A 22,026-nucleotide genomic window follows, 5' to 3' on the forward strand; every position below is an offset into this window, starting at 1 on the left:
GGCACTGTTATATATGTTTCTGGGTGAACTATCCTTCATTCTGAACCAGAAATACTATTTGAGGATAATGATGTTTCAGTCCATCGGACCGGTTTATCACTGGAATTTCTTCCAACTTCAAGATTAACAGTAATATCTACTAAATCTGATGTTATGTTTGACCAAAAGTACCAGAATAAAAACAGTTAGTGCCCAGTTCTATCCAGTTTTCCAGTGCTGGTGCAGCCCTGCCAGTAGGGCATGCACTGCATCCTGTGGTGGGGCAGCAGTCACGGAGACCTCCTTTCCACCCCAAAAAAAACAAATATAAACAAACACACATAACACAGAGGCCTCCTCAAGGTGTGGGAACATTTGTTCCCTTACCACAGGGCTGCGTTGCGGTTGCACCGGTGCTGGAAAGTTGGATAGGATTGGGCCCTTAATGTCTATAGTATTTGCAATATTTTGTTCTGTAAAAAAGAAGAGAAGGAAACTCTGTGTCAATTTCTCTGTATGAAACTGTGTGTGATAATAATTTAAAATACTATATAGATTTTGTTGAAAATATCTAGGTATCATATTAAATTGTGTTCCCTTAGCAACATTACTTAGCACAATGCTGTCAGTATACTTTTGTTCATAGATTTCATTTATTGCACATACACTACAGTTTATAGATAATGAAATACTAAGGATGTGTTGATTATAAAAAGTGAAATAATGGTACAGAGGATTAAACATTTGATAATCTTTCAAGGATGATCGGTGAATAGAAACAAAGCAGGTTGTTCTTCTAGATGCAGTTTTCTTGTGTGTGCAAAATAAGAAAAATTCTTCAGTGAGAAAAAAATTCCCTGCATTCAGCACTGTCAGTGCTGATAGCATCAATCAGCTGAGGAATGAGAATACTGATTCCAGGCATGCACTTTCAATTCCTCCCTAATAGGTATTCAGTACTGCCAAGCTGACACCACTGATTCATTTTTTGGTGGAGGAACCTGCTGTGACCCAGGAGCATCTCTAAACTAGAAGCCATAATGTTTTGTTTCCTTATAAATTTATCGCACAATTGCCATTGCATTGTAACAACTAGAAAAAATGTACAGAGTTATAGAAAAGTGTGCAAAATCTGTTGTCAGTAGACTTACCTATACTTGACTGCATTTAATTTTCAATTTCACTTCATATAATAGAGTAGTCTGGAGTTTAGTATAAGAAAATAGTTTATGAAAATGCTGTGCTCCCTAATAATTCAGGGATATTTTATGATTATTGCAAAGCTGAAGAAATTTTAATAGGCACATTCCCATTTTCCTTGCAGAACCCATTAAAACCGTAGGGATGGCACAAGGCCTTTCTAGTGACTGTTGTTGCTGCAGAAGCCACTATATGCCCTTTCATCTTTATTATGGGTGAAAATGGGGTGGTATTTCACAGGTAAATCTACACATCTGAAATTGGATAGCAGATATCAACAGTATATCTGTTTCGCCAGGGAATCTAAAAGTCCCAAACCAGGCGGCTCACTCGTACTCCTGAGCTGTTTGCCAAGTCATCTTTATCTGATGCCATACAGCAGCAGTTCCCAAACTTGCCATGGTCACAGCACCCTTCTTTTGCGGCCATCTTTTCTTCTTGTCTCTCTTGGGCAACACCATCTTGGATCGCAAGATTTGAAACGATCCAAGATGGCATGAAGAAGAGACTGCCATGGGCAGGCTGTGGTGCCCCTGTGAATTCACTGCAGTGCCCTCAGGCACCACAGCACACAGTTTGGGAACTAGTGCCATACAGCCAAGGTGAAGTATGTGAGTTGCAGCCTGTAAAGGGTGTGCAAAGAATGGTGCAGCGTTCAATATTATGGCATAATGGTACACACCAAATCCTAAAGGGTTGCGGACACTCAAGAATCTTCTAGAGCCTATGAGGATTCCAACAAGGGATTCCAGAGCCTATGAGTGTCCAGAGCCCACAAATATCCAAAGGGGGTACTATGCAGATGGAACTTCAGGATCTGATCAGAAATCCACTTTGAGAAGAATATGCCAGCAACATGAATATTCATGAGGAAATGAGGGTCAGGATCCTTGATGGGTGAATTCTCCTGAGGTTTACTCAAGCTCAGTATATTTTCTTTAGAAACTGGTAATATCAGCCATAGTGGCAAAACACTTGGAAAGATGTTATCAATAATTTGATTTCTGTATAGAACTAAAGTTTAGCTGACAACATTATTGTAATTATATGACATAATTAAGCATCTGAATTCTTGCTTAATAATGTGATGAATATAGGAAAATAAAACAGGGTAAAAGGGAAAAATGATGCCATTATGTAAGAAGAAAGAACCCATAATTAAATTCAATTTCATAAAACATGTTCTATGATGTCTAAAAGAATTTCTATCCAACATTTTCATAAGACATTTTTTGTAATGGGATAGTTTTTACTATTCACGTATACTAGCAGCTTCTGTATTCACCAGAAAAAACAAAGAGTTTGCTTCAAGCAAGTCATTTGTGTAGTGTGATTACAAAATTTTGTGTCATTTAAAACCACAATACCAGGTTTTAGAAACCTATACTCCTTATCAGGATGTACAGTAATACAAAGAATACCAGAAGCTGCATAAGTAAGTTATCATCTTTTCTCGTCCTATTTTTTGCATGTTTTATGCATGAGCTGTTCAGTTGACATGAAACTTCACACTACGTTCGAATGTTAAATGTGTGTCTTCCCTTAATGTTTGACACTAAATTTTTAATTTGTCATAACTGCATGTTTGTAAAACTCCAAATCTCTCTAACCCTAATAGAAAAGTGACAATGATTATTTTATTTAAAATGCTAGCATTGTATTCCTTTAAAAACCAGAGCTTACCCTTTCAGCTTGTATCACCTGTTATGTTGATGTAATTGTTGGATTTTGGCAAAAAGGAACAAAAAAGCTTTCAATCATCTTTAGGAGAAGCACACTTCAACTTTCATAATCACAACATATGAACCCAGTAAAGTTTGAAAAGATAAAAATACTGCATTATGCTAGAAATTCTATTTCATTTTGCTCTACAAGGGGTGACGCCTTCCAAGTGTATCATGTTGCCTAAATTACAAGCTCAACCATCTTCATGTGCCAGTAAGAAAATGTTGACAGTCTGTTTGTCTGAACACACTCAGGGTGGTGCAAGGCTTGGGGGGCAAAGCCTGGCACTGGGCACTCCAATAATGCTAGGCTCCTACATACCTATAGTGCAGTGGATCCCAAACATAGCCCAAGTGGTTCCCGTAGGTCAAGGGAGTGGTGGTTTCCATTAGGGCTCCATTAGCTCCCCATTAGGGCTGCAATCCTATATAGGGGTGGGTTTTTCACAAGGATTCCATGACTCCCTTGGCTGGCTTCTATGTCTTCCTGGGGAGCCACAGCTCACAGTTTGGGAACCACTGCCATAGCATGTAGGCAGGTATGCTGTTCCCACCAGTGGTGACCAACCACTAAGGAAATCTAAAGGAGTAGTGTCTGTCCATTCTCTCTTTGCTTTACCCATACAGGCAAGCACAATGGGAAGTTATTGGGGGTAGATGTGTGTGCTGGTCCTCTGCTTCTCCCCTAGCTTCCCAAATGGTGTTTGGTCACTCAGAAAAGGTAAAGGGAAGCCCAGACGGACACTTTGTCAACCCAGGGCCCACTGAGATATTAGTGGTGGACAACAGCAGGGATTTCATGTGTCAGCTGAGAGAGCCCCTGGGCATGTGAGGGCTTCTGCCCAATCTAAATGATCACCATAATTTTCTGAGCTATGTTCATAGAAGGTGCTACCACATACTATAACAACTGTTGCCAAACTCACAACCACTGCATCTAAAAAATGCGGTCCCCATTCGGAAAGCAGCTTACTGTTCTGCCTCCACACATCTTGTCTTTTGAGTAGGTCTGGGCACCGAGATGCTCTGGGCAGTGTCGCCCAGTGTCCCAGAAGGCTATGCAACATGACGTCTGGGCAGATGAGACTGCCGAGCATCTGGGTGCCCAGATCTATCCAAAAGATGTGCCATGCAGGGGCGGAACAGTAAGCATCACTCTCAGAACAGAAGGCTATCCTCAAACCCTGGATCTGGTTCCGGGCCAGGGTTTGGAGGAGCCTGTACTATAATTTCCCATATAGACCTGAACAAAACATATGAAAAGATGTTTCTCAATGGTTGTTCATTCTTTCTGCTCATACATATGGATACATATACTTTCCTTGAAATTTTGTATTGCCAAACTATTGGCTACTGCCTTCTCATATTGATTTGCAAAACAGGTCAAGAAACTAAAAGAAATTGTCACTGCGGACTTTTAAAGTACGCTAAATACAAATGTAGACATTTCAGCTACATTGGAAACCTTTTCCAAACCTATTCAAAGGTGGAATGCTTTGAAATTAAGATACCATCTGTATATCTGTCCTGTTTGTGTGTAGTGCAAGATCAATAAGAATGCATTATTACAGAACGATTGCGAATCTTAAGCCTACAATGTAATAGTTCTTTGAGAAATTAATTGATCCTTTTCATTTCCTAGCAAAGGCAAGTCGGCAGGTTGACATTGCAACTCAAGGATGGTTCATTGGTCTTATGTGTGCAGTGGCCCTTCTCATCCTGATTTTGCTGATTGTTTGTTTCATAAGGCGAAATAAAGGTGGAAAATATCCAGGTATGAGCTATTTCAGTAGCCTTGAAATACCTAATACTGTTTAAACCTACGGACCAGCACTGAAGGCTAGTTATGCTAGCGTACCACTAGATGTGTCAGCCCAACGAGGGATCTGCTTGCACAGCAGCCTCTTATAGCAGTCTGCACAGTGCTTCTGCTTATGCTGCAGCTATAAAGCGGTGCACCACCAACATTGTAACACAGACGGGCCACCAGTGGGGTTTTGCTGGTGTAGTGACAGGGATTGGGGCGGGAATTCGGGCGGAATGGGTCATGGTGTCATTGGTGTCTGCTTTTTCCTAAACCCCCAGCGTGTTTCTCAGAACTACACCAGCAGAAGAAGTGGCATAGAGCTGAGAAGTCCCACAGGGGTCACTTCAGTGGCAACGCAGAGGTGTCTTCCACTTACCTCTCTAGCCCAGCTCTCCCCCCAGGATGGCACGTGGGATACAACAGCCAACACACTGGAGGCCCTGCATCCCTCATGCCTGCCCAGGAAAGGATTGGGCTGTTATCTGATTTTTGACCAGGGGCACAATCCTAACCAGGTCTACTCAGAAGTAAGTCCTATTTTGTTCAATGGGGCTTCCTCTCAGAAAAGTGTGGTTAGGATTGCAGCCCAGGTTTCTAAATGCATTTTCAGGTGAGCCCATAGTTTTGAGTATTTTTTAGAGAGATCTTGAATTTCCCCCCCTCTAACTGCTATATCAGAAACTGCTTGAAATCAAATTGATTTGGTTAATTATTTTAATGGATTTTGTTTCTATTGTGTTTTTATGTTGTAAACTACTTTGCCTTTTGGAAGGCAGAAAGGGAAGTATAGAAGAGCTTTAATTGATAAACGAATCATATTTATTTAAATGCAAATTTTGTATGTTTTAGTGAAAGAAAAGGAAGATGCTCATGGTGACCCAGAAATACAGCCAATGAAAGAAGATGATGGAACTCTTGGTGAATACAGGTAAGCAATTTTATTAGCTCTTATTGACCCTATCAACTAAGAGTTGAAGGTAACCACCCAGTCTTAGAATTTGTTGCACCCAGCTCAGAAGCATTTAATGTTGGATATTTTGACAGTTTCTTCAGCTCAGTATCATCACACATGATGTCACACCCACAATAAAGTATATTATGTTGGTATCACAGGTAGATATGTTGATGTGGGACCATGTCTCCATCGCCATTGTAAGTCCATTTGCAGAGATATATATCGACATATCTAATATAATCAAATCATTAATTTGACTTCATGTTCTTTTTAAAATGACATGTGTGTGATACATTTGAGAAGGTATAACATAACTGACAGCATCTGCATTGCTTTTGAATGTATTTAGATCAATCAAAGTGATGCAGCCTTGCCTACTGTCTTTGTTGGTAGACTTGTTGCATACAGCCTCTGTGGATCACTTTATAAGTGGGGAATTAGTACCATGCATTATGATCAATCAGAAATGTAAAATAAAGATCCAAACTGCAGTGTTGAAATTGCAATACTTGAAAGATTTGGATCTAGTTTTTTTACCTCATTCATACCTCTGGTATACCCGCTTCCAATGTTCAGTCTGATTTTTTGGGTTATGTTCTGCATGTGTAATTTTTTTTTCTTATAATTTAATCTCTCTGCCTTATTCCTTTAATGGCAGGAATAAAGCACAGTATGTAAATGTCTCAAGTTAAATCCAGGCTTGGTAATAAAAATGTCATTGACTTCAGTGATACTCAGATTTTACTTCTTTGCCTTGGTAGTGCAATAATCACGTATAGACAAATTTTAGATAACTCATTTGATGATAGCCAAAAAAATCCACAAGACACTCACACACACACATAACAACAGAGTAGCGTGCAAATAATGAACAAATATGTTCATTCATATATGTTCAATTAATGAACAAGCATGTAACCATTCAGTGGATAAGAAACTGAGGATGGTTTCAGTCTACTTTCTGCCTTCAAAGCCAGTTTACCCTTCTTAAAGAAAAAGAGCTGTCTTGCCTCACAAAGCATGCTCTTCAAGCTAGTGAATTTCTAATAGTAGCTTTAATCCAATATATTGGGTTTAAACCAGAAGGGATTGTTTCCTTAAAATGTTAGTGCTTTGTTGTTTTGCTTTTATGTTGTGTTATATTTGAATATATGTTTGGTTCTGTGTAGTACCATTTTAAAAACTTATTTTAATTTTCATTTGTAATTTATTGTAGTAATTTAAATGTCGTCTTTTCAAATGGATTCAATATATTTTTTATGTTTTTTTGTATCTATTGGAAATTGATATTTAATTTTCCTACAAAAAGCTATATATATTTATAGTATATAATTCTGAATGCCAAAGAATAGCTCCTATGGTTTTCTGTGGCCTTTTCAATGTGAAACATATTGAAGTTGATTAGTTTTTGTTTCCATGTTACCTAGCAGAAAATAGTAATCAGAAAAGGTATGGGCTAGTTGACATGGGCCTAGCCCAATTAAGTAGTGCTAAAATGGTTCACATAGGAGATGGTTTGAATGCTAACCAGTGATGCTTTTTTCTTTCTGGACTACTTGTCATACAGAATTATGCCAGTTCTGTGAATTTTTGTGAGTTGACATCTCAGTTCTAGATGAGATCATCAAATCTGTTATCAAGTGTGACCACAGCCAAGATCTCAGTATATGCTAGCATGCTATTCTGCTAAATCTTCTATTCCACTGTCAGTTAGTTTGTGTGGTTAAGTAAATAATTGTATAAACATGAATAACTGAAGCATTAAAAAGAGACACTCATTCATTTTGTCATTTTGGACATGAATTCTTGTGCCATTCAGCCTAATAGGATATCCCCTTTTTTTACTTTAGACACAGGGCAGATGCAAGCAAATATTGAAATTTGTAACCTTTGTGCAGCTCAGCATTGCTACATTCAATCGGTTCTCCTATTCATTGTGCCTCTGGGCCCAATCCTATCCAATTTTACAGCGCTGATGCAGCCACAGTGCAACCTTGAGGTAAGGGAACAAATGCTCCCTTACCTTGAGAAGTCTCTGTGACTTCCCCTCCACCACAGGTTGCATTTTGGAACCCCATTGGAACTGCTACATCACTGCTGGAAAGTTGGATAGGATTGGGTTCTCAGGTGGTACTGAGACAAAATTCTGGCTACCTTTGAGGGAAAAGTTAGTTTTCTCCAAATTTTCCTAAAGGTTCGAGTATTTTGAACTTTTTTCCATCACTTCAGGTCCATGTCAGCGTGGACAGTAAAAAAAATGGACAAAGGAAGAAGAAGAAAATGTAGCGATGTCACCAAATTTCCTGAAGCAGACCCTGTCTTTACCAAAGCAGTGTCTGTGTGGTCTCAGAGAGCCAACATATCCAGAAGGTCAGGAGAACAAAACATCAGCACCAGATCAGAGACGTCCCATAGGGGAGTCAGGCACTCTTCAGAGCACTCAGAGGTTAATTCCATCTCCCCTTCACCCTGCCGGAGGAAAAAGATACCAGCTGAATGTCAATCTGAGGGTGTTTCTAGACATTGCATTCGGCAGCAACGTAAAACAGAACTCGAAGAAGGGTCAGATTCTCAGGTAGGGGAGCATTCCTCATTTCAGCCAAGGTTCACAATAGAGCTCAGCTCAGATTCAGAAGACAACCACAGGCCCCATATCAAGAAGGTAAGACCTTCTTCTACAACTACTGCTAGTAGTAGTACTACTACTAACTCCAATGCACTAATGAGGTCTGTCGTATTGCCTGAGATTAGTAGTACCTTTTTGAAGGATTGCCATGCTATATCCAGTACTACAGAGGAAGCAGGACTCTCTTCTGTAATGAATCCTGTGGGAATGCGCACAGCAGTTGCAGTGGTATCTCCTGAAACAACTAGGCAACAGTTCCAGTTGTCAGTGTCTGAAACTGTGGATATTCTGAAAGAGTTTGCGGCTTCTACGGTTAAGAAGCCCAAGTGTTGTAGGTGCTTGGAGGATGAGTCACCTCTTGAGAATAGGGAAACATCCTGTGTTTCTGCACTGGAAGTAGAAGATGATGGTGAGCCTGTACGTAAATTTAAAGTAGAGAATCAAGCCTACTTATTCAGACATATTCAGAAGGAACTAAGGTTAAACTCCCACAAGTCTAAAGAGACTTCAGAAGAAGAAAAGGCAGACAAATCCCTTCCTATACATTCAGCTGTTCAAAAGCTAGTACACAGAATTTGGAATAACCCCAATATAAAACATGTAGCACCAGCCATTTTGCATGAACTCTATCCTTTTCCACTGGACAAATCCTGTTTATGGGATACAATACCCAAGGTCGATTCTGCAGTAGTCAATGGAAATGCTAAATCAAGCATCTCTAGCATGGAGGGTCCAGTCCCCAAAAATCCACTTGATAGAAAAGCTGAGGCTGTGATCAAGAGATCATTCAATTTAGCTGCATCCCAGCTTCGAGTCTCCCTCTATTCTGCCTATGCTTCTAGAGCTTTATTAGCCTGGCTGGAAAAGGGACAAGTAAAAGGGAGAAAGACATTGACCTCATCTTCAAGCAAGTGGAGGACTCACATGCTGTGTAGAACGGCAGCTAATTTTATTCATGATGCAGCCCAGGATTCTCTCAGACTCACAGTTAAAATCATGGCATGTCTCACAGTAGCCAGGAGGGCCATCTGGCTACGTAATTGGCCCTTGGATATACGCATGAAATATCAGCTGTTATCTCTACCATATTGTGGTGGGATTTTATTTGGAGACTGCTTGGAGCATGTTTTCAAGGATTATTTCCAGCAGAAGAGATCCCTCTGTTGGTTGAAAAGGAAAAATTATTGTTCCAGATCTTTTCTCTGTTATCCTTATCGCTGTCACATGTCTTGCCAGCTTCCCCCTAGACTGAAAAAAGGAAAGGGTTTGCAGTCCTTTCATGTGAATCATGTGAAAGGATATGGCACTCAAAGAAATTATAAACGTATGAAGGGAAGACTTCTGAGTCGATAAAGAGAAGCAAAATAGATGACATGTTCATTTATAGTTTCAAAGAAAATGGATTATAATAGGTGCAAGAAACTCTCATCATTTGTGTTGAGAATCTGAGAATTTGTTTGAGAATCTGATACACTTTAATTGTAGGATAAATTGATGAACTTTTCTTTCTTAATTACTTGCTTTCACTAAATCTTTGGCTAGCCATGTCATTTGTTATCCATTTTGTACAAAAAGGCTAAATGAAAGGACTATGGAAGTCTAAAAGGAAACCATATTTATGCCTTGAGTGTACCAATAAAGAAAGGCAGGATATAAATTAATAAGCAGACACCACAATCCTATGCATGTCTCACATTGCTGACCAGACCTATTTAAATCAATGAGACTGACAGCCCAATCCTGAGCTGCCCGGAGCTCCCAGACTCAGCAGCTCCACAGAGGGCTCCCGCTGGATCCTGCGCCTCCCGCGCTACCGCGGGAGGCTCCTCCAGAGAAGGGGACGTTCATCCCCTTCCCCCGAGTAAGGTAAGCAGCCCCACAATGGGGCTACTCACTTTAGCGGCGACCAAAAGGTTGGCGCTAAAGTAAAGGCGCTCGTGTAGGGCAAACAGCCCTGCACGAGCACCTTGGATCCTGTGGAGCTCAGCTCCACGGATCCTCCTCTCTCCCTCCCTCCTACACGCCTCCCCCACGCCCCTAGCCACGCCTCCCCCTCCCCAGAACACCTCCCCCACGCCCCTGGCCACGCCCCCACCTCCCGTTCTGCAACCCGGCAGTCTGGGAGACTACAGAGCTGTGGAACCTGGGCGACCGCCGAGTGGCGCTGGGCTAGCTCTGGCGGGAGCCCGATAGTGAGCCCCGCAAACGTGCCTTATGGCACGTTTGCAACTGAGGTCCACAGCACGGAGCCATGCCGCGGACCTCAGGATTGGGCTCTTACTCCCTGGTAAATGTATATAGGATTGCAGCCTAAGCTATATATCAGGGGTGGTCAAACCATAGTTTGGGAGCCACTTGTGGCTCTTTGACATATAATGTGCAGCACTTAATCTTAATCATTTGAAGTTTATTGTATTTGGCTCTTAGGTCAAGAAAGTTTGGCCACCCCTGATATATATAGAATTTCAGGTGGATCTAACGTTGATCTTGTGAGATTTACAAGACGTACATGTGCTGTAGCCATAGCTATTTAACTCAAACCGTTTTGTTCAGTTGGAGTAAAATACAATATTGAGTTTTTCAGTACAGTTTGAGACTATAGTCTCATTTGAGAAAACAAAATATTCTTGTTCTCGTATGGTTAGTCAAGTGAATTTACAGTATTAATCCTGTAATGTATGTTTCACTGGAGTGAGAATTGCTACAGAATAGCATCTTTCTATGCTGGTTCTGTAATGCATTTTTTCTAACACAATGGTATTATAAAACTACTTCAGAGAGACATGCTTTCTCTTGGACATTTTTATTATCTAGGTGTGCTTTTCATTACTGGTAGATTCCATCCCTACCCACTGAATGTCTTCAACACGCACACATTAAACGCCCAATCCTATTCCCCACTATTATCATTATGCAATGCATCCATGCTAACAGAGTATGTGCTGCAGCCAGTGGGGGGGAAGGTGTCAACCAGAATCATCAATACATTGAGAGTGAAGTGCTACTTATTTTGAATATCTCATTGTTTTTTTTCCTCTGAAAAGCATGTATTTTATTTGTGCTTTCAGACCCACCAGTCCAAAATGCCTTCTCCGCCACAGCAATTTGCATTAATTTGTTCTTGGAGTTTCCACTGCAAAAACGCAAAGGATTCATTTTGTCAATTGAATATAACACTAACCATATTTTAAGTTATTTTGCATGTTGTCTATGGAAGAATTTATTGAGTTTGGTTGGCTGCTGAACTGCATAACAGGCACAAAACAAAACAAAAAACCCTCTTCTATATTTTGCCTGATTATTGCATCTGCCTGTCCCTGAAGTGAAAAGATTATTAGCAGGTAATAAAATGTCATCAGAAAGATGTGACGAAGTTCACTATGAATTTGTAAAATGTTTTGATCTCTTTCATTTATCATACTGTATTCTTTTCAAATATTCTTTAGCTTCAGTTTAATCACCTCACTTTGTCATGTACCTCATCAATCACCGTATCACATTTTGCAACAGCTATTAAGGGCCTTATGCTGCTGGAATACTTGTGGAGGGGTTAAGGCCCCAATAGGATTGAGCCGTCAGTGTATTTTCATTCTTCCTGGTAGGAATCTGAGTCAAAGTATTGTATTCATTTCATCCTTTTTATGGCATACTCTAAACATACAGTACTTAACCACGATAAGCAATATGGATTTACTTGTCATACCTGCATGTAGTATGTGATATTCCTATTTCTGTCTGTCTTTTAGTCAAAAGTATTTCATAGTTTTGTCATCAATTTTGAACCATAAACAGTTAGGAATTTCAGATTTACTTTGGATTTAGTATCTGTGAATATGTGCCTAATTTCTCACTTCTCCACTAGGAGCAATGTTTGACAAGGACCGGGGCCAAAGTTTTCTTGATCATATATGTCTATCTTTTATGGTGATTGTTCAGTGGGACTTATTTTCAAGTCAATTCATAAAGGACTGTAGGCTGACTATTAGATTATGTTATTCACATTACTTCAGTGGTGTGGAATATTCAGTAGCACTACTACATCCTGTGTCCCCAGAATAATGTCGGAAGCCTGAATCCAAGTGTGAGAAGGGGTTTCTCCTGTTCTCCTGGCTGTGTTGCAGTTCCCCTGTGAAGTGTCTTCATTTAGAGTGACTTACAGATGGGCCCGCTTTACGTGGATTTGGAACCTGCGGATTTGACTCACTGCGGATTCCGAACCCAAGGTGGAGAACCTCTTACCCAGGCACCTCCCAAGAAGGGTCTTTTAAAAGACCCACTTCTATTTATGCAGACTAAGAAATTTCAACAAGCATAGAGTTTCATTCAGGTGTGAACTAGGTTTGCCTCTGGTCATTTTGCATGACAAATTTAGTACATTACCCTGCTTTACAAAATGTTTCACTGGGCTGTGGTACATTGACTCTAGTTGACCCCTCTTTCCCTCAAGATGACCCTGCTCTCTCATTCAGTTTAGTTTGACACAATGCAGCACTCAGCGTTGTTGAACTAAAGTTTCACTCATTCCTGCCTTTGCCCTAGCCTGTTCTTCTGACAGCAAAAATCTTCATGACAGAGCTTTTGCCTGACATTCCCGGCAGCTTTGAACTTTCTCCTTAACAAAGGGTTCCCTGGGGAAAAATTGGCTGCAGTCCCTACATCAACATGATTTTTGGTTTCTTTTTTAAAGGTGTCAAAAGGGAGGAACCCTATTTTCGGGTTTGATTTTTGCATATGCTGTAACTGTGCACACGCAAACACCTTGCAGTGTCCACCTCCTTGCAGGTACACGCTTGTGTAAATCTGCAGTTTTGCTTTTGTTTTGTTTTTTAATTATACAGACATTAGAATCTGCATCCTTACTAGCATATAGAAAAATCACAGAAACAAAATGCAACCAACCGTGTAAGTATTTTTTCATTATTTAGATTATAAATATGGATACATTTGTAAAATAAATCTTAAAAAAAAACAAGAATGGAAGAAAAACTGATAACAGAAATTTATTTCTTGGAGGCTAAAAAAAATCCTGTATTCTCTTCAGTAATAAACAAAACAAATACTTTTCAGAGTGAATGCACATGTTTTCAAAACATTTTATGTAAAGTATGTTCCAGTTTAAAACAATTTGAAATGCTTGTGTTTACATTTTCTAAAGTTTTTAAGCTCTATCCAAATATTTTGTGTTCATGGAATTTTAAAGAGAGAGATTAACAAGGCAATACAGAGCAGTAAATATTGAGCATTTATGCTCTATGTGCTGTATACATGCCAGGCCTGATCCAACTTTTTGTGGCTGAAATTATGTGAATTTCATTAAAAGTGCAGTAAAAAATTACACACAAAAAAAAGTGCACAAAATATTTGGAGCAGTGGATGCATAAGGTTCTTGTTAGAGATGGATTTGTATTTCATGGTTAAATTGTGTGTACAAGTGTGTGTTAATACATTGTTACATAATGCACAATATGACACTTTAATTTCAATTTTGGATTCAGTTTTTGACAGAGCTCGAGTTTTCAAAATAGTCTGTGCAGTGCTTACTTGGTGGCATTATTTACATTCATAGGTACTATAAATAAGATATATATATTTTTTTGTTTGCAAGTAAAATTTGGTCTCGAAGATTTTTAAGTGCTTTCTTTTTTCCGAGCAAAGTTTCTTTGATAAAATAAGTTGTGAAAATTAGATATAACCGTGTGAAATTCATTCATGGAAGGGTGACATTTTTTAAGGGATTATGGGTAGTATCCTAAGATGATCTTCTACTCATGGAAGAAGTCTCATTTGCAGAAAGGGGAAGGGAGATTTTTGCTGATCTGTGGTTCCTCTGTACCACAAGGATATCTGCTCTAGAGGATCCCGCAACCCTCTGGAACAAAATGTTCATGGGGTGTAAGGGGCTGCAGAAGGAAGAGAAATTCTATGAAAATTGCACCTCACCCCTTTTTCAAGCAGGGGTACTTCCATGAAGATGTTAGGATACAACTGATAAGCTTTTGCTTCCATAGAGGGAAGAATGTGTGTGTGCTCTATTGAGTTACAAATATGCCCATTTATGACCCAATGTATCTGCACAAGTTGAAGGAACAAGTTTGGGGTTGTCACACAGTGGCAGGACACATGCATTTCTTAAACAGAAGTGCAACCCATTTTTTTGACAGTGGTACGCAGTGGTATAAAATGATAGCTGAATTGCAGCAAAGTGATTATGTATGTGAAACGTGACGGTAGTATATAATGCAGCCTTTCCCAAAGCGTGGGTCAGAGCCATTCCGGACACACTGGGCAGCCCCGGAGTCAGCTTCTGGGTCACACCAGGCTGGCGACCCACTCTACTGGCCTCAGAATGGCCCACAGAAGCCTCTGAAAGCCACTTCCACTTTGGAACTGGAAGTGGCTTTAGGAGACTTCTGCAGGCCATTCTGAGACCAACAGAGGCCAATAGAGTGGGTCACTGTCTGGTGTGACCCAGAAGAAGCCTCCCCAGCACCACCAGGAGTGTTGCAAGGATGAGGTGGGTTGCGGTGGGTAAAAGATTGGAAAACTTTGATATAATCTATAAACTGCAATTGTAATACTGCTGAATTCAACCTAGTCTCTTCTAGCATCTGATGACCAACAGAGACTCTTCTTGCTATTGTCAATAAATTGGTTGATTGATCTTTCTTTACAATTTGGGATAAATACCAGATCAGTGCTCTGGACTCAGCTACCCAGATGCAATGGTATCAGAGATTTCATGTTGTGCCCTACATAGCCATACGATTTCAGTAACTAGAGAAAGGTATATGCATGTTTTTAGAGACAGGTATTGAAAAACACTTGTGGAAAAAAGAAAGGTTAACTTTTAGTTTAAGATCTTAAAGATCTTTAATTTCCTTTCTTATTTTATTGCATATTGGAAAGTAGTTGATGATCATATCATGTATCAGTAGTTGAGAAATAAGAAATGATCCCGTTACCTGGATGTATTGTGAAACAGGGCTATAGGAATGAAGAATAAATGAAGGTATTCAGTGTGGATAGAATGGAAAACACAATTGGAAATCTAGATATCCTTGAAGCATAGAGTTCCACAGAGGTAGAGGCTTTCTTATTCAGTCCTGGGAAGTGGATGCAATATTTCACTAAGTAGACCTGTGGCATCTAACAAAAAATATAAAGGCATAAAAACAATTTACAATAAAAAAAGAGATCAACAATCTAAAATACTCAGATTTTTACTTTTATTCAGATAAATACTTTTAAAGTTTCGGAGTCTTTAGGATATATTATGGTTGTTTTATTTGTGACTTTATGATTTTCTGTATTTTTTTGTGATATACAGCATGGATGTATAATAAACTGTCCAGTATGGAAGTATCTAGTTTTACCTATATAAAATAAATGTATTTGTGTATGCTCCTGTTAAAGGAAGTTGTCTTTTCAAAGCCTGTTATGGCATTCTGTGTACAAAAAAACCAAGGGCTGGTTTAATAGTGCTGTCTTCCTACTAAATTTCTGTTGCTCTGCTCCTTATGATAGCTAATGGAATAGTTGTATATAACAACATATGAAAGAATACAACTTTTCATTCTCTCCTATTCTGATTTGATATGTGAAGTATATAAGTGGAAGATAAAAGATGGTGAATTTTTTAAGATGGATATTTTCTAGCTTTAGAGAACATAAGAACAGCCCTGCTAGATCAGGCCAGGCCCATCTAGTCCAACTTCCTAGGTTTCATATAATTGCATCACCATGCAATAGCTGAATCTTGGTAATAATGTGAACTTACATTGCATCAGAGTGTTGTTTAATCAATAATGACATGCTGCTGTTAAAGAATGGAATTGACAGGCACATTCTGAACTTTTTCTACTGAAACATGTAGTTCAGACAAGAAATCTACACAGTATTTTCCTGAACAGAGATCAGTATTTCCTGTGGTGAATTTTTTTTAATAAAAAAAGATTTATTTTTGAAAACTGATACGTGGTCCCAAAGATTTCAAAATCAAAACACATTCATGACCTTATTTCAAGTGTCTGCAACTGTAGTGTGTTCCTGTGGACTAAATTTGCAAGTGCAAAGCTAATACATTTCTACTCAGAAGTAAGTTCCATTAAGTTCAAAGGGACTTACTCCAAGGTAAGTGTGTATAGGGTTGCCACCATAGTCACTTAGCTTTTTCTCCCTGTGCTTTCCTTAGTATTTAATCATAAGCTGTGACTCCTTAAGATAAATGAGTTTGTTTACTTACCCTTTCCCATACCTCCATTTGACATAAAGTGCTTGTACTTGATGTATAAGATATGATATATAAGATATGACCTGACAGCAGCAGTCAAATTGATAACATTACCAGCATTAGTGAAAAAAACAACTTGTGGACAAGTTCTTACAGTTTTAAGACCCTGTCCACAATAAAGCCATTCATTTCCGACCTGTTAACAGGCAGTGAAATTCTTTTCTAGTCCACTCGAAAATGCAATGCCTTAACAATTTCTAAGAGGGATTTAGATTATCAATTTTTCTGCCATGCATTGAATCTTGTTTTAATGCAAGATTAATGCATAAAGAATACCATCATTTTTTAACACGACCAAAGTCTAGCCAGTCGAAAGTCCTTTGTAGGAAGGGTCAATCGACCTATGAAGTGGGCCAATGCGCATTCTTCAAGCAACAGGCTGGGGGAGGCAGCTGTTGGAAGTGCACCCTTCTCTGGCCCATCACCTGCCCATCTGCTCCACTCAGCTGTTACCCAATCCTCTTTTTTATTACTCCCCTATCTGCTAAGGGGAGTAGAGCTGATTTGCTCCATTAAAGATGTACAAAACTCTAAAGCAGTGATTTTCAACCTTTTTCATCTCACAGCACACTGACAAGGCACTAAAATGGTCAAGGCATGCCACCAGGTTTTTGACAATTGACAAGGCACACCATGCTGCCAGTGAGGCTCACATCTCCCATTGGCCCTACTAATAAATGACCTTCCCTCAAATTCCTGTGGCACATCTGTGGACCACTTATGGCACACCAGTGTGCCATGGCACAGTGGTTGAAAATGGCTGCTCTAAAGCCTTTTCATGAGTTCTGCAGGAGCGAAGGCTTCAGAATAGGCCAAAGACTCAATTTGTGAGGAACAGGTAAGATGGTAGACAGTATTGCATCATTTTACCACACATTTTTGTGTCTTTTCCTCTTCACTCAGTTTAAACCTGAGGGTTAAACCTTTTGACCCTTCAGCTGTGAGAGGTATAAATGAAATGGGAGGTAAGGAGAGGTGCCCGCAGTAGGGAATACTCAGGTTTAGAGTTCATGCAAAATAAGAATGTTGGATGTTGTAGTCACCTCTCTTCTTTCAAAAGTCTCTCCTTGTGATCTCCTTGCTGGAATTAGATATGGTAGGCTGTGCTGTGAGAACACTGAGACAGGATGTATGTGTATGTTGAGCAGAGGGAAATACACACATTAAGTCCTGCACAGCTTATGGTTGCCCATGATGTGAAGAGAACCCATGGTGTAAATCAGTCTGAAGGCTTCATCTTTGAGGCCAACTTGTTTGTTGAAAAGAGAGCCATTTTTCATGCAGATCTGTGAAGAGTGTTACTTTGGCTATACTATGTAACTATCTCCAGGTAGTAACTTTCTGTACCCAGAAAGTTTGTCGAAATGCAATACCATGTGGTGAGAGTCTTGTGGATTGAAATTCGGAGTTGTATCCTATCAGTTATGCGGGCAATGATAAAAGGAGGCAGTAAATGACAATTATATACAATTGGCATAACATTTCACCCGGATTCTTCATTAAACTTAATACTGATTCATTCATTACCAGAACAATACAAGAGCTTCTTTGATTGATTGATTGATTGATTGATTGATTGATTGATTGGTGCACATGGCTTTGTCCTACGCTTCTCTACTAATATGTATAGGAAATTGTTATGCAGGTGGTGCAAATTATATAACTTAACTTGCTGTGCTAAGAACGTGACATTGGAATAGGCAGATAACTATATAAGTCATGCAACCCAAATGTTCCTGCAGACAATACTGAAGTAGCATCCAGTTCAGCCCCATGGAAATGATTTCCACATCATTCTGGTAATGGATGAATCTATCCTTAAGAATATTAATAAAACAACATTTAGAAGGCTGCAGCAAAACTTTAATCCAGCATTTCCCAAACTGTGAGTCACAACCCATTTTTTGATGGGGCATGGCCCACCATGACCAGGAAGCTGGCAGGCTTTATGCATGCAACACAGAAGTTGCTTCCAGGTTGCTCCAAAACGCGATCTGCTTCATTGACCACATCACACTGCATCATTCCCTGGACTACCTTGCAGCTTTCTGGTTGTGGCCTGTGACCCACCTCTGGGTCATGACTCACAGTTTGGGAACACATTGCATTATGGGGTGCAAAGCAGCCAAAGATGCTGGTTGTGCACAGGTGCATCCCAGAACCAACTTCTGCATTGCACCCTATAATGCCTGGTTGTGCAGGCCTATGACCCACCGTAGACAACAAGGTGGGTTGTGAAGCCTGAAAGTTTGGGAACAGCTGCATTAATCTACTTTTCCTGTGAACAAGCAGATTTCTGTGTGGACTATTGTTATTATTGTTATTAACAGTATTTATATACCGCTTTTCAACTAAAAGTTCACAAAGCAGTTTACAGAGAAAAATCAAATAACCAAATGGCTCCCTGTCCCAAACTAATGCATCCCTGAATTATAGGGGGCTGTTAGTACTGCATCTGTACAGTTAATGAATGAAATTAAAGTCTTATGTTTGTGCCCTTACCTTGTCCAGTCTTTATGGGTACTGGTGTTTCAACTAAGGGATGGGCATCACGTAGCCAAAGTGTCTGTTTATACAGAGTGGGGCCAAAGATTGGAGTTCGATTCACGCATCTTGGGCTTTCCCATGCTGTCCACCGCAGTCTCTGTGCCTCTCCAAATCTGCACCTGAGTGATAGATAATGCTCTGGAATGTCATGTAGCAGAGACTACAGGAGGAGGGGCAACTTGCATGACATGTTTCTCTGCTCCCAAAAGCACCTTAGGATCCGACCTGTAGTACCGCACAGTTAAAGTCTGTGTAAACCATTTCTTCCAGAACTAATTCTTTCTAAAACAATTGCCATATACTTAAATGAACTTGCTGTTTCCACAGAGAGTGAATGAATATTAGCAGTTAAGCTCTGGTTCTGATTTAATTAAATGCCGCTCACTATCAGGATATGGACTCTGCTTTTCTTCTTAGGCTATTTTCATTTGTTTCTTCTGCACCCTTTTAATGGAATGTATAGGTCTCTGGAAAGGTAAGGTCAAACGTTTCAAGCCTGGTGTGTGTAATGTAACAAAATTACTCCAAATACAACACTTTGTTTATTGTATTTTCCTAATAATGGGGAGAATCAGTGTATTGTTTTTTTCATTTAATCAAATTCATTCCTCATTCATATTCAGGAAGTGAGATTAAGAAGTTTTAACAGACTAATTTCACAGTGCACCATTAGCTTTAAATTTGAAGAACAAAGTTCCCTTTTTTTGTAATGCTTGCAGATCTGTTCACATTGCTTCAGAACTGGGAGCTGAACCTTGTTGTCACTGAGAAGTCAAGCACGGCGGGGACAATGCACTTACTCTGCTGGAGACATCCTGCGTTTCAGCCATTACTGCACCATGTATTCATGCCAGTTACATCATATTAATTTGTCTCTACCACATAATTGAGTTTACTAGAAGACTGTGGGGACCACACGTGCTTTTCAGAAACCTGCATGCCTGATTAGTTTTGCACGCATTGTCTTAAATTAGCATGTTAACATGTTGTTTTTTTTAAAACAAACTTTATTTTTTTCAGTGATGCAGATGACCACAAGCCTCTAAAAAAGGGAAGCAGGACACCTTCAGACAGGACTGTGAAAAAGGAGGACAGCGACGATAGTTTAGTTGACTATGGAGAAGGAGTCAATGGCCAGTTCAATGAGGACGGCTCTTTTATTGGACAATACAGTGGTAAGAAAGAGAAGGAACCTGCAGAAGGCAATGAAAGTTCTGAGGCTCCGTCACCTGTCAACGCCATGAATTCATTTGTCTGATGAATGAAACTCTGCCAACTCCCAGCATTTCCATTATTTTTTTTCAAACACTTCTACATCTTCCCTTGTTATGGACGTGAAAGAAACAGATCTTCTACAATAACTAAAGTGTTTATTCTACAAGCAATGCCGTTACACTCTATATACATCAGAATGCAAAACTGGAAACATTTTGCACAGAACTTGCTTTCTCCTACAAAACTAAACAAAAAAAGAGCAACATCGACCGAGAATATTGAAAGTACAGTATAATGCATGAACAGTGCTGCATATCTCACAAGCAGAGCCAGTTACACCATTGGAGATGGTGTTTTGATAAAACGTTGTTATGCGGTCCTCAAATGAATCCCTGGATATGAAGTCCATTTTCATTGTCAGAGTGTTATAGTAGTATTATATAGAACTTCAATGTCTTTGTGGACATTGTTGTGAAATTGGTGGCTTATTGTCTAGATATCATTATGTCTTTTTTGCAAGACAGTTAGGAACAGTATGTACAGTATATGATTGATAAATGACTTAAGTATGACACTTGCATTTGCTGATGCTTACTGAGATCCTGAGATCTGCTCTTGCTCCTCTTACTTCATAGCCTTTCAGATCTATCAAGTATTACTGCAGTACAGTGTTCTATTTTTGACACCCTATATACTGTTGTTTTTTTTTAGGGCATACAGCAATCTGCATTGTAATGTATTTGGAATTTGTACAGTTGTGGAAGTTAAATTTTCAAATAAGATAAATGTTATTCCAGAAAACATACAGGGCAAAATACATACAGTGCCTTTAAAGTAATGAGCATTCCGCAGTGTACTGTAACTGGTCATGCTCACCAGGAACTTGTTCAGTGAAAGTTACAGTTAAATGAAAAGAGTTGCAAAAGAGCTACTTTACAACTCTGTACAATTTGATGGACCTTGTGAAAAAAATGTTCCCAGTGGATTGTGTTCCCTCCTCAGTCAGCTACTACAGTGGTGCATGACTAATGAACGCCATCATTGCCAAGGAATTTGATTTTTGTTTCATGCCCAGGTATATTAGGAAGACTGTTGGATTGAAATAAGAGTTTGTTTTTTTTTAATTACACAAAGTTCATTAAGGTGTGTATTTTTCTTTTGTGGAGATAAACTGTAGAGAAGCTAATGCAACATGTTATCATGGCCTTACACAGCTGACACAAAAATGGCTGAATTAGGACATTTTGCTAACACCAAGAAACATAATGATCCTCATAATGTACTCAGATACCACGTCCACAACAGCACGTTCCCTTGCTTGTCTGAAAAGTTCAATATCCAGTGACTATTTGAGGCATCTTTTAACATTATGCTTGGCATGAAACCGTGTGTAGATTGCTACTTGGAGCCATAGCATTCAAGCAGTTTGACAAGAGCTAAGCAAATTTAGTCACAAACAGTCACTACTGTCTGCTAGAATATTACACACGTACAGAGACATGCGCGTGCGCACATACACAAAATCTATATTGCAGAAATGGCCTCCAAGTATGAAATTTTATATAGCAACCTATGGTTGAAAGAATGCTCAGTTTCATTTGCCAATAAATTGGTTTTTTCATAACTTGCATCAAGTTTAATTTTAAGTAAGCTTTTTATATGTAGATATTTTGTTGAATTTGT

General features: G+C 39.4%; 1 protein-coding gene across 9 annotated transcripts in view; it reads left to right on the plus strand.

The window, feature by feature from the left end:
* The window catches only part of NRCAM (neuronal cell adhesion molecule), a 66,231-nt gene extending 45,410 nt beyond the window's left edge, over positions 1 to 20,821 (plus strand). For 7 of the 9 annotated variants that reach the window (XM_066633395.1, XM_066633393.1, XM_066633394.1 and 4 more), the window contains 3 exons: positions 4,546 to 4,677; positions 5,560 to 5,638; positions 20,149 to 20,821. In XM_066633395.1, the coding sequence (XP_066489492.1) occupies positions 4,546 to 4,677; positions 5,560 to 5,638; positions 20,149 to 20,386 (449 nt within the window). In that variant the 3' untranslated portion in view covers positions 20,387 to 20,821. Of the gene's footprint in view, positions 1 to 4,545; positions 4,678 to 5,559; positions 5,639 to 19,591; positions 19,604 to 20,148 lie in introns of all 9 variants that reach the window. The other 2 variants (XM_066633396.1, XM_066633400.1) reach the window with 1 other exon arrangement.
* Positions 20,822 to 22,026: the final 1,205 nt, after the last annotated feature.

Source organism: Tiliqua scincoides, chromosome 7 (genome assembly GCF_035046505.1).
Source record: "Tiliqua scincoides isolate rTilSci1 chromosome 7, rTilSci1.hap2, whole genome shotgun sequence".
Taxonomy (NCBI): Eukaryota; Metazoa; Chordata; class Lepidosauria; order Squamata; family Scincidae; genus Tiliqua; species Tiliqua scincoides.